General features: G+C 40.5%; 1 protein-coding gene across 1 annotated transcript in view; it reads left to right on the top strand.

The window, feature by feature from the left end:
- FBN1 (fibrillin 1) overlaps window positions 1-13,634 on the top strand; it is a 149,130-nt gene that overhangs the window by 40,794 nt on the left and 94,702 nt on the right. The window contains exons 6-8 of the mRNA XM_029284183.1: window positions 3,167-3,292; window positions 6,058-6,183; window positions 12,993-13,151. Coding sequence (XP_029140016.1) covers window positions 3,167-3,292; window positions 6,058-6,183; window positions 12,993-13,151 — 411 coding nt within the window. The remainder of the gene's footprint in view (window positions 1-3,166; window positions 3,293-6,057; window positions 6,184-12,992; window positions 13,152-13,634) is intronic.

Here is a 13,634-nt window from a genome sequence, read left to right as displayed (position 1 = left end):
CCGGAACGCGGCGGAACCGCGTTCCGGCACCTTTTTCCGGGCCGGCCGCACCGGAAATAGCCCCTCCCGCACCGGAAATAGCCCCTCCCAAATTTTACTTGCATTCCTGTTCTCTAAAGGGGCGGTCCTAGGGTTTGATGAGGGCGTGGCCAGGTTTGAGTTCCGCCACCTTTTCTCTGAGAAAAAAAGCCCTGCTTAATACAGGTCATCCTCAACCACAACAGAACCTGACATTTACGTTGTTAAACAAGGCAGTTGCCCCATTTGACAACCTTTTTTGATGGTGGTTAAATGAATCACTTGATCATGAAGCAAATCTGGCTTTGCTTGTCAGAAGCGGGCTGACAAGATTACAATTGGTGATTACTGTCACAAATGCAACTCTCACAGGTCCATGCCAGTTGCCAAGCGCCCAAATTTTGATCACGTGACAATGGGGATGGTGCTAGGTCGGGGTAGGCGACCTTGGCTCTTTGATGACTCGTGGACTTCAACTCCCAGAATTCCTGAGCCAGCCATGCTGAGGGGAAAGGGAGAGTTTCCAAGCTGAGCCATGCTGGCTCAGGAATTCTGGGAGTTGAAGTCCACGAGTCATAAAAGAGCCAAGGTTGCCTACCCCTATGCTAGATTATAAGTATAAAAACTGGTCTTAAGGCTCTTTTTCAGTGCCGTTGTCATTTTGAACGGTCACTAAATGAACGTTGTAAGTTGAGGACTACCTGTATCTATTTCAAGAGGGCTTCATCCAACATCCAAAGACACAAAAGAAGGCGTAGAAACCATGGTTAGATCTATTATTATTAGGTCTACTCTTTTTTTAACCATGTCCTCAGTTCCTGCAGATATGAAAGCCTTCCTGCTTTTTTACCATATAGTTCCTAGGTTTCATAACTTCACTACTGAGAAGCTACTAGGGTCAAAAAGCACTTGAGTTTTTAAGGCAAACAAAACCAATTTTGGTGACCCTGCAAACCTTCCAGGGTTTTCTTTTCGTGTTTTTTCAAACATGCTAACAGAGCCATCTCCCAAACCTGGAGACGACTCTTTAAGATTCCTGGGTTTAAAAACAGCCTATTACACAACATGCTAATTGAAATCCATTTATGTTTGATTTTTTGAATCTCAAAAGATGTGCCAAGATGCCTAAAGTCTGTGTTGCCGTTCAAAGTTCTTACCCTGCTTTTGGCTTTTATTTCGAATACATCCAGCTGTATAAATTCTTTTATTGTCTGAACGTCTGGCAGGAAATAGGAGAAAGTTAACAGGGACAGCAGCTATGTGCTGAATTGGTGTGGGCTTAATATTCTCAAGATCCTGTCTCTGAGGAGTTCTTTTTTTTCCTTCTTCTCTCTTCTTTTTTGCAAGGCCTTCCTCTAAAATGTTGTTTAACTATAGAGACGGTAATTTGTGGGTTCTAGAAAAGGTAAAGATTATACAGAACATCCCACGTTGTTATTGTGAATCCAAAATCTCTCCCAGGGGAATTTAAGACCCAGTATTGTTTTAGAAACATAGTTTAGCAAAAAATAAAAAAAAATTACTTTTTTGTGTCTCTTAACAGCTGCAATAGCTCTGAAAAACTACATAAACAGAATGTATACATGTTGATCATGTTCAATGTCCTAAGCTAGCATTGGCTCCTGTTTAAATTTAGTGAAGTCCAGTATTTGTAGAACAGTTCTGTTCCCTGCAGATTAACAATGGGTCACCTCCCACAGTTTATAAACCAAGCTGTTGGATGACATTGTTCAGCTTCTGCCAACTCTTTAGGAACATCTTCATAAGATTTTGATTTATTCCGGCAAATCCCAAGAGACCTACATATTTGTATACATCTCTTTATTTCTGAGAAATTGTATCCACCGAGAAGAAAAACTTTTAGCTGCAAAGAACGAGCTAAGAACAAAGTAGTGGAAATGTATACAGTACATCTTCTTTGTTTTTTGTTTTTCTCTATAGCCTAGTTTTTCAACCTCAGCAGCTTTAAGATGAATGGACATCAACTCCCAGAATGGCGAATTCTGGGAGTTGATGTCCACCCATCTTAAAGCCACTGATGTTGAGAAACATTGGCCTAGAGTAGACCAGGGGTAGGGAACCTTGGCTCTTTTATGACTTGTGGACTTCAACTCCCAGAATTCCTGAGTCAGCATGGCTGGTTCAGGAATTCTGGGTATTAAAGTCCACAAGTCATAAAAGAACCAAGGTTCCCTACCCCTGGCCTAGACAGAGGCTGGCCATTTTTAAACTAACGAGCAGCCTTAGACATTTTGGAGAATATGTCATGGTGGCCATATCAAATGTGGACAGTCCTAAAATGTCCATTGTCCGGAGGGCAAACTGGTGAAATTGCTTCTGTCATGTGTCTGAGTAACGAAACACTTAAAAGGACTTTCAGGCATATTTTTATCCTAAAAGCATTTATTAAGGTTACAGAGATGTCAGTACGGCATGGTGGATTCTTTTCCGTTGCACATACATTCCAGGCATTTGCAGCGTTGACAGCTTCCAGCACCAACTTCAGCTTTTTTAGGTTTAACTATCTCAATATATATTGTTTTCTTTCTGTTCCAACAAGTCACTGTTGGATACTGTTTGTTATTACAGTATCTAAAAATATGTATGGGACTTATTTGGAGTGCTTTCTAGTAATTTTTTTGCTTTGCAGCATTACAGGTTTCTATGTAATTTTACTTTAAATACAATGTGGGGAAAAATAAGTCCAATGAGACAGAGATCTTAGGGTGTGCTGGAAGATTGGTAATATATGCAGTAGGTTGGTTTTATCTAGGAATAAAACAGAACCCTCATTAAAATGTCTGCCAAGTGATATACTTCTGCAGAACAAACTGAAATGTACATTTCTCCCCCCCGCCCTTGAGAAAGTATTTTATAGGGCTGCAGATACCTAAAAGATGGTTTGTAAGAGCTACATCAAAATCTATAGCACCTCATTAAAGCAGCCCTGTCATTTTTCAGACATCCATATGAAAAACATGGGCCACTTCTGAATCTTTTCTGAAAAAAAATGCACAGCCATAATATTGATAATTCACAAATCTCTCCCGAGGGAAGAAATCTAGTGCAGGATACAGAAGCAACGAATGTGTGTTTTGTATCTTTATGGACAAATTAATTGTGGTGTTCTTTTTGCTTTGCGTGATAGATGTGGATGAATGCCAAGCTATCCCTGGGATTTGTCAAGGAGGAAATTGCATTAATACAGTTGGATCTTTTGAGTGCAAATGCCCAGCTGGACACAAGTTTAATGAAGTGACACAGAAATGTGATGGTAAGTCGTTTCAGAGCTTCCCCGTGGAAAGATAGAAAACTTCACGTTCAGTATGTTTTCTCCATCACTTGGCAACAATGAATTTATTGATGGCAAAACATGCATTTAAGATGTTCCATTTCGTGGAACCTCAAAACTGTTGCATTTCTTTGATTCTTAAATACGGAAGTTGCATTTTTAACCAAGTTTTGCTCCTCCGAAATTTTGGTACACACTCAGGGCCCCACTATTTCCCAGGAGTTTGATTCTTAGCTTTATTTAGCAGTAAGTAGTCTAATACTATGGCCATCAGTGGAACCGTTTAGGAGATGTTACCCTTAAGTGAACTGTTCATTGCAGTGAATCACAACAACACACATATATAAAAAAACCAACCCTTTTTAAAGTGGTAACACAGTTTGCCCTGAATGTAATGCCTAAGATTCTGCGAGACTGGCTGCTTCTAACACAGGACTTATTTTTAAACGTTAGCTAAAATAATAATCTTTGCACAACAACTACTTTGTCATTTTTATTTTGTCTTATGTAAACCAATTTGCAAAGAATTTGATCCAGACAAATAGAGTTTTCATGCTGTCTGCCAGCGATGTTGGCCAAAGGGCAGCCAAGGGGTAGGGACGTCTTAACTTCTCAAACACCACTGAAGTGTTTCTTTTCAGAGAGAAACTCGGTAGCAGCCCATTTCAGAAAACCAGCTTCATGAGATTACGTGGAATTAACTAAAACGGTTCCCACCGACTGAACTCGGCTTAAATTCAGACCCCCTTGTTTCAGTGGGTTTGCAGGCAGGACATCCAAGCAAATGCAGACGGTTGCTGGAATTTTGAACTGATGCAATCATATTTTCAGAGCAACAGTCTTGTAGAACACAAACCGAACAAACACTTCTGAAGTGGACTGAAGGGGACTGGAGGCTAAGACATATAAGGAACGGTTGCTGGAATTGGGTATGTCTAGTTTAACGAAGAGAAGGACGAGGGGGGACAGGATAGCAGTGCTCCAATATCTCAGGGGCTGCCCCAAAGAAGAGGAAGTCAAGCTATTCTCCAAAGCGCCAGAAGGCAGGACAAGAAGCAACGGGTGGAAACTAACCAAGGAGAGAAGCAACCTAGAACTAAGGAGAAACTTCCTGACAGTTAGAACAATTAACCAGTGGAACAACCTGCCTCCAGAAGCTGTGAATGCTCCAACACTGGAAGTCTTTAAGAAGAGACTGGACAGTCTGAAGTGGTATAGGGTTTCCTGCCTGAGCAGGGGGTTGGACTAGATGACCTCCAAGGTCCCTTCCAACTTTACTATTATTATTATTATATTTAAGTTCTGGTAGGCTGGATAATATAAGGAATAACCAATTAACTTTCTGAGAGACACGAAGAGAACTTCAAGTCGAAATGAATGTAGGTCCTGTTTGAAAGCTCCTAGGAGTGTGTTGAACAATGATCAAGAATTGTTCAGTAAGCCAAGATATTCCCTTCCCATGTATATACTCTTCCTAAGTTGTTTAGCAGAGAGAAGTGCAGACTGAGAATGCGAGATCTTCTGAAGCAACTTTTAAAAAGTGTTCAGTGAAAACTCAAAAGGTAATCTGAGTTCAAGAGATTTTGGGAGGGAGGTGTAAAGAGTGGGCGACTTTTATTTGATGTGATTACGCTACAGCAGAACAGATGTCTTTTTTTTTTTGAAGTTGCAGTTGTGAAAGTCAAACTGCCGAAACAATGACTAAAAAAGACGCCCACCATTAAAGGGGAAAGGATTTGAGAGAATTGCATTTTAAGTCAGTGGTTGATGGCCATGCTATCTTTCACAATAGAATCACATTAGACCTCTCATTTCCCTGAATGCAAAGTCCAGAATTGTGTAATCCCATAGTCTTAGTTGCTGTTTCAATTTTGTTCCAGTTTTAATACCAAAGACAAACACACAATCCTTAACGATTTCAACACTTACCTTTTCCTGAATGGTTGAGATACGTTGAGAAGAATACCCAACTCTTGGCCATGTGATCTGAGAATTCTTGTAGGCTCAACATATCAGAAGGAAGTCAAGTTGGGGGACTTTGAGCTAGAAGTCAAATGGATCAACTAGGTTGTAAGGCCCAGGTAATACAATCTAGCTTCAGTCGAGTAAGAGTAACATTTGAGGGCATGTTCTAAAATCCAAATTACATTTCGGTCCATTGTTTATGGCAGCCAAAAGCCAAATGACCTTGATGGGAAGATCTTTCTTGCTGGTAAATCCAAAATGTTCCAAAGAATTCGGGATGTTTACCAAAATCTTTCCCTATTAGTCAGGCATTAAATTTTGATTAGCAATCATTGGTGACAAGAAACTCTTATTATAGACCTAATTTTGGCAACCTGTTATATTTGTGAGGATGTGTTAATCAGCAAAACTATGAGACTTTTTGTGTGCTTCTGCAAAATGTCACTAAAAGCTATTGGATATTTTCTTCCTAAATGCAGTATAGGAAGGACTAGAGTCTACTCTGCTCTGCTCTGCTCTGCTCTGCTCTACTCTACTCTACTCTACTCTACTCTACTCTATTCTACAATCTGTCTATTCTATTCTATTCTATTCTATTCTATTCTATTCTATTCTATTCTATTCTATTCTATTCTATTCTATAAGTTAAAGTTAAATAAATAAATAAATAAATAAATAAATATTCTATTCTATTCTTTCTAATTCATTTCTATTCTATTCCATTCCGCTCCACTCTACTCCACTCTACTCCACTCCACTCATTCTTGTTTCTAAATCCATAGATATTGATGAATGCCGTACGATCCCTGGCATCTGCGAAGGGGGCGAATGTTCTAACACTATCAGCAGTTACTTCTGCAAATGTCCTTCCGGATATGCTACAACCCCAGATGGCACCGGGTGCATTGGTGAGTAAGGAATTGCAAACATGGGTATGGGTATGGGTAAGGTTGTTGGAAGCCGGTTCTTTGAATCCAAGAAGATACACAGAAATTCACAGAAATATGATGTTAATATTTTTCAAGGTATTGAAGAATTTCCATGAAGTTAGTTTTTGTAAAGTGGTTACTCATCTGTGAATGCCTTTCTGTGTGTTTAGTAGGAGGAAGATTTAGACCAATTTTCTTTCTCCTTTCCCCTAAGCAGATATTGGCAAATCTTATTTCTTTTAAGGAAGCATCCCTCTTTGATTTGGGTTTGAAGTTGTGTTTCAAAACTATGTGGCTTGAGAACTCATACCCATTTCCCATTACTTCTAAGTTGCTAAGCAGCACATATAACTAATTAAAGAGCACACCCCAAAAGCATCAGTTAAAGAGTTTCCTATCAATCCAACATCTGAAGTACCTTTTGGGAAGCTTTCTTGAACTCTGTTCATCTGGAGGTTATTGCCTACAACTTGGTCATTCAAAGTAGGGTCCTTAGTCAAAGTCAACATCCTCCTATTAAAGAGCATTGGTAAAATACCTTTAAAAGCTATTTTCATTTAAGCTAGCGTTTCCGGATAGATATCTGCATTTTTTTTAAAAAAAATCCATGACAATAGCACAAGAACGAGCTGCATATATCAGCAGTCTACAAGAGTAAGAATGCAACTTAGGTGGGTTTTGCCTGTGACGTACTGGAAATACAGATATAATACGAGAAGGAGAAAAAAGTAATCAAAGATTGAGAAAAATATATATAAGGAACTGCTCCTTTTGTTAAAGGGAGGGAAGAAGGGGGAAGAGAAGGGAAAGGGAGGGAGGGAGGGAGGAAGGAAGGAAGGAAGGAAAAGGAAGAGAGAGAAAAACAGAAATGAGGGAAGGAAGAAAGGAAGTAAAGAGAAAAGAAAGAAAAAGGAAGGAAGGAAAGAAAGAAAAAGAAGACAGACACAGACAGACAGACAGAAAGAAAGGAAGGAAGGAAGGAAGGAAGGAAGAAAGGAAGAGAAAGAAAGAAAGAAAGAAAGAAAGAAAGAAAGAAAGAAAGAAAGAAAGAAAGAAAGAAAGGTTAGAAGAATGCAGCCCTTATGATTCTTTTCTTAAGTCTGGACAGTTTCTGTGTGTTCCTGTTTGAAATACAATACATGCCCTTTTCCAAACGCAGATTTTTACATATCACTTAATGTCAGAAGGGGTCACTTGAGGGGAAAATGCAGAACAAAACTGACATGGAAGAGAACCAATCGTATAAAATTTACTTTTTCCTTAGAAATCTGGAAAGCATTTACTTCAGGAGGTGATTCATTTTGGACGCCTTTCTAAAAAGTTTAGGATGGTATTTGATGTCTACTGTAGCTTGGACCTCACAAGAGTATGGTAGAATGTGTTTTTTTTCCTTGCTAGTTACCCAAAATGCTATATGCACAATAACAAAAACATTTTGCTTTAGATAGAGAAACAAATATATTTATGTTTACTAATTCTTGAAGTGTCTGCACTTGGAATTCCGGACCATACATTTGACTTGCAACTTGTGGTATGCAACTAGTGGTTGTAACTAATCACAACTTCAACCACACCATCTTGACTTTTTCAACCAACACCATACAAACATTCCTGGAGATGTCTATGAAATTATCAACTAGACACCAAAGAGGCTTTATTTTTTACATCTTATTAATGCATATTCTATCTTTTACTCATTGAAATAATTAGTTTAATTGGTTTTGTCCTTGATCTAAACACCATTGGCTTGCATTTCTCCTTCCTAACGACCCTAACGTGCTGCTCACACGTAGTAAGAGCAGCCCCCCCTTACAAAACATTGCGAATCCCTGCTTTAAATATTTTCTTGGAGGCATTTGGACCATCTTCCTGTCTGTCTCCTGCTTTTATATCCAGCCTGTGAATGAGAGTACAGCTAGCCAAACTATTGGGAACTAAAATCAACCCTTGACCCAAGATCTAGTCTTAGAATTCCTAAAAGACGTGGAAAGGAATGCGCCCCTCAGCCTTGTAGATGAACTTGCAAAGAATGTTTGGATATGTTCTTTTTCCTGGTTTATCAGTTTCTGGGCCAAGTTATCATGCTCAAGCAACTTCTCCAGTGTCAGTGCAATAGGGTGACCTATTTCTTACAAAATTCCAGCTTAGCTCACTTCTCGCGATGGCTCTAGACTCAAAGTATTTTAATGGGACAGTCGGATATTTTGGCAAGGATAAGAAATAGTGAAAGTGTTACATACTCCAGACCCTTAGCCATTCTTAATTTCAGCAACATTTTCAAGACGAAACATGCTACATGCAAAACCTGACTCCCTCCCCGCAAGATTGTTCGGCTCTGTACCTCCTACATTTGCAGTATTTCAAAGACGCTAGCCAAAACCACGGAACTGGGCACCAACTCTCGTCTGGAGTGAGTCGCACTCATCTTAGTTCAAAAATCTTTTTTTTCCTTTTCGGCGTTTTGTATGCCTGTAATTCAGCTGTAAAGCTCTTTTGGCCCGGATCAGGTTTGATTTAAAAACAGCCCTTTTCCTTTCCTGTTCCCCACCAACCATATTCTCAACTGAAAGGTCTTCTTAGTACAGTTTGGGATGGGAAACAAACCTCGCCTTGCAGAAGTTGAGGATTCCTAAGAAACAGCTCCATCCTGGAGCGACCCAGACTGAAAAGGCTTGGAGCTGAGACAGACAGTAGATTTTAAGGCAGGAGATAGGAAGCAGGTCCTGTTGTGAGGCTAATTCAAGGATGAAAAAGAGCATTCCAGTCCAGGTTAAATCTCAGCTCACTGCTGTTCTTCACCGCCCCCCCTGTGCTTAGTCAGTGTTTGCTTTTCTCTTCTGCTGCCCTAGTTTGCTTGTCTTTCACTTCTGCCCACAAACTCTTTTCTCTCCTCCCCCACCTTTTGTAAGTTTTAAAAATCACCAAATCCATACGTTGAAAGTTGATTTTTCTTCATCTCCTGCAAAAAGTCTACAAAAGGCTTCCAATTAATAATAACAACAACAACAAAACAACAACAACAACAACAATAATAGTAATAATAATAATAGTAATAATAATAAAGTTGGAAGGGACCTTGGAAGTCATCTAGTCCATCGCAGGAAACCCTATACCATGTCTGCTGCTACGTAGCATTTTAATGTTGACCTTTGTGGGGATACCATGGCTTGATGGACAGGATTAAATGAAAACCTGGCCGACCAGGCACAGAGAGTAGAGTTTTCCCGATCTATAGCTTTAGGTGAAAGGTGAACAGCGCATAATCTAATCCTTCCTTTGATTAATACATTCCAGAGCCAGTCATATTTACTTCCGGTTCATGTCATTTGAGTTTAGCCTAAACATGTTTTCCTTTTCTCGTTGTTGTTGGTTTTTTTTTTTTTTTTGGTTTAAGCATTTTACTCAAAACTGGCACTTTTATAAAAACGGCTAAGGAAGCAATCAGAAAGGTGTAAAATCAGATGGATGGATTATTCCGAAACGTAAAAAAAAAAAATACAAAGTCATTTTTGATGGAAATTGGGATGTGCAGATGAGTCCCTCACATTTCTTTCCTCGGGGCAGTCAAATTAACTTACAAAACTTTTAAAACCACAAATGCTGAATCTGCAGGGATTCCACGTAGCCTGGCTCCATGTCAGAGAGCTCTGTTACCTGAGTTTGACAATAAATGAGGGATGGGTTTGGCCCCAAACTTGCCATCTGCAGCACTTGGGAGATGGGCAGTTCTCTTAAATCTGACTTTTTTGGCCCTATCGTCCTGGGAAGGAAAACAGCTTGGTTTGCACACACGCTTTTCCAGAATGATGAACGCCAAGCACGGCAGATTTTTCTCCTAGAAAAAAAAATAAAATAAAAATAAAAATCCCAGTCTGGGTGTTCATATCCTGCTGTCTCTTACACTTCCAGGAATCCCTCAGACTTCCGGCTTAAATATTTTTTTTGTTAACGGCGGCTGCCAGAATTGGCTTCAGTATCTGTCCTCCAATTTATATTTTTTTGGAACTTCAGTATCTTCCTTCCATTTTTTTTTAAAAAAAATAACAGATTTCTCCCCGCTAATATGAGTATGAAAAATAGATTGTATCTTCTAAGACGAGAAGGACCAGCTTTGATGCTTTCTGTGTGACTGTTTTGTGTCTTGCTTTTTAACGGGTTTCAAAATCGGGCCCTTGGGGGTTTGTATCTGTCTTCTCTTGCGGTCTGTGTTTTGTCTTGCACCGGGGCTATTAGAAAAAAGACGAGCAGGGCTGCCTTTCTAGATGCAGAAAGTGCTGCTCAGAACCCAAGGAGGGCTGACAGTTGCTTGTCCCAGGATGCTTCATTTACTTCATTTTTCATTCGCTTGCTTTCTTTAGATCACAATTCTTCTTGATGTACTGTATTTATAAATACAGGTAATTCCTTGACTTCTGACCACAGTCGAGCCCAACATTTAGATTGTTCAGTGAGACTTTTGTTAAGTGAGTTTTGCCCCCTTTTATGACCTTTCTGGCCACAGATATTAAGTGAATCACTTGATAAGTTAGTAGCCCGTTTGTTAAGTAAATCTGGCTTCCCCACTGATTTTGCTTGTCAGAAGGTCGCAAAATGGGAACACACGACCCCGGGACTCTGCGACCGTCATAAATATGAGCCAGTTGCCCAGCATCCATATTTTGATCATGTGACGCTGAGGATGCTGGAATGGTCATAAGTGTGAAAAATGGTCATAAGTTGCTTTTTTCAGTGCCGTTGTAACTTTGAACGGTCACTAAATGAACTGTTGTAAGGTGAGGACTATCTGTTGCTGGAATTGGGTATGTCTAGTTTAATGAAGAGAAGGACAAGGAGGGACAGGATAGCAGTGTTCCAATATCTCAGGGGCTGCCCCAAAGAAGAGGGAGTCAAGCTATTTTCCAAAGCGCCTGAAGGCAGGACAAGAAGCAACGGATGGAAACTAATCAAGGAGAGAAGCAACCTAGAACTAAGGAGAAACTTCCTGACAGTTAGAACAATTAACCAGTGGAACAACCTGCCTCCAGAAGCGGTGAATACTCCAACACTGGAAGTTTTTAAGAAGAGACTGGACAGCCATTTGTCTGAAATGGTGTAGGGTTTCCTGCATGAGCAGGGGGTTGGACTAGGTGACCTCCAAGGTCCCTTCCAACTTTATTATTATTATTGTTTTGTTGTTGTTTTCTTTTTCAAGGATATCCCGTGTGTGCTTCCAACATGGCACTGGTTCAGTGCTCTACCGTCTTTTAATTTAATTTAAAATTAATCTGACTTGAAATCATTCATGGGCCGCTTTTGGGCAAGATTTTTATCAACCTGTTGCTTTGTTTCAATCATTAAAATGAATAGGGATTCCACAATTCTTCTTTTTTGTCTTTCCTGCTTTTTTCTTCTTCTCTTTTTACGACAGAAAACCCACTAAGGAGAAGGGAGAGACTAACCATATAATCTACTTTGATTGGTGGTGGAAATAGGAATATTTTCTGAAGGAACCAGTGTAAAACCTTACATAGCTTTTTTTTGCGCGGTGGCAGTATCGTAGCCAGCGAGGTTTATCCCAGGCGCAATTATTGCAAATTGAGGCTAACCAAGGTTCCACCAAATTCTTGTGCAGCATTTACAGAAGGAAAGGACGGAACCCTGGAACTTTTGCATTGGCTGGGGAAATGAGATTTTTTTTTCTGCCACTTTAAGCCTCAACCTGCCTGTTTCCCTCGCTTCCATAACAGTGCAGGGCACTTTGGAAAGGAAATTTTGGTCTTAAATAGACAGGAGAACCATTACCGATAAAGATTTGCTCCTTCGGGTGATGACATGTGTAGAACTCCTTAGGATGTGAAGAATGTCGGGAGAATGACAGAGGGAACTAGTTATTTCTAGTCTTAATGAAGAGAAGGACTGAGGATGATGTGATAGCAGTCTTCCAGTACGTGAGGAGCTGTCACAGAGAAGAGGGGGTCAACCTATTCTCTCTGCCCCTCCCTCCAGGAAGGCAGGACAAGAAGTGGGTGGAAGACTATTACAGAGAGATCCAAGCTAGAACTAAGGAGAAACTTCCTGATAGTTAGAACAATTAACCAGTGGAACAACCTGCCTCCAGAAGCTGTGAATGCTCCAACACTGGAAGTTTTTAAGAAGAGACTGGACAGCCATTTGCCTGAAATGGTACAGGGTTTCCTGCCTGAGCAGGGGGTTGGACTAGATGACCTCCAAGGTCCCTTCCAATCCTATTATTCTATGTCCTTTAGAAGTTTTTCTTATAGGCCTTGGGCAAACCTGTTGTAGAATATAGTGTGTGTGTGTGTTGCTGGCCAGACCACCATCTTATTCTCGCTATTTATTTGTTCCTGTTCTTTACTTCCTTGTTTTTATCATTTATGTTGTTAATTGTTTGTTATATTGTGAGCAAACCACTGTTACGATAGATTTAAATGTTGACCCCAGTACAAACCATTGCAGTAGCCTTCAGGTCCCAACCTTGCTTTGAATTTTTTGGGAAATGCCACCTCTGATCCAGAGGAAGCATATGGAAAGTTTTTCTCAGGAAGTAGTATCTTACCAGTTAAAGACAAAATTAAAGGAGTGGAGAGAATGAAAGATAAGGGAAGAAAGAACTCAAAATATTATCGTAATATATAATTCATACCAAGGCGTAAAATATTGAACATACTGGGTGTAATGGGTAGATTCCCAGTTGAACGGAACATATGTATAAAGAGAGGAGTACTCTTTATCTGCCCAAGAATTATTCTCAAGAACTGAAGGATGTTTTCATGTCTTCTCTGTAACAGATGTGCGACCGGGATACTGCTTTACTTCTCTCACCAACGGCCGTTGCAACAATCAGCTGCAGCAAGTGCTCACCAAAACCCAGTGTTGTTGTGACTCTGGACGGTGCTGGTCTCCGGGAGCTACTACTGCCCCAGAAATGTGCCCCATTCGTGCTACAGGTATGGAACCAATGATATGCCATTCAAACGTATAAACCACTTCTTATTTTTGAATGGGGGACTCTGTCGTAGGGAAATGTAGACTCCTATCATGACGTGAGCTAAGACATTGCTACAGTCCTGAGATGTGGAAACACACGAGGAAACCTCTTGTAGATGCTCTCCAAGGAGAATGGATTGGTTTTAATTGCTAGGGAGATACATTTTTTTTTCATGTGTTGTGTCCAGTCTTGCACTTATAGTGCCTCTCTGGTGAACCCGATGGCATGAATAAATTAATTCTGACCTTTAAAGCGCTCCATGGCATCGGGCCTGGATATCTCCGAGACCGCCTTCTGCCACAGATTCCCTCTCACAGACCGGTACGCTCCCACAGAGCGGGCCTCCTCAGGGTGCCGTCGGCCAAGCAATGTCGGCTGGCGACCCCCAGGGGGAGGGCCTTCTCTGTGGGTGCCCCCACCCTCTGGAACGAACTACCCCCCG

This window comes from Protobothrops mucrosquamatus, unplaced genomic scaffold, assembly GCF_001527695.2.
Source record: "Protobothrops mucrosquamatus isolate PMUCROS unplaced genomic scaffold, P.Mucros_1.0 scaffold415, whole genome shotgun sequence".
In the NCBI taxonomy this organism is placed as follows: Eukaryota; Metazoa; Chordata; class Lepidosauria; order Squamata; family Viperidae; genus Protobothrops; species Protobothrops mucrosquamatus.
Note: the sequence above shows the minus strand (reverse complement) of the source record. Positions and strands in the feature narration are given on the sequence as shown.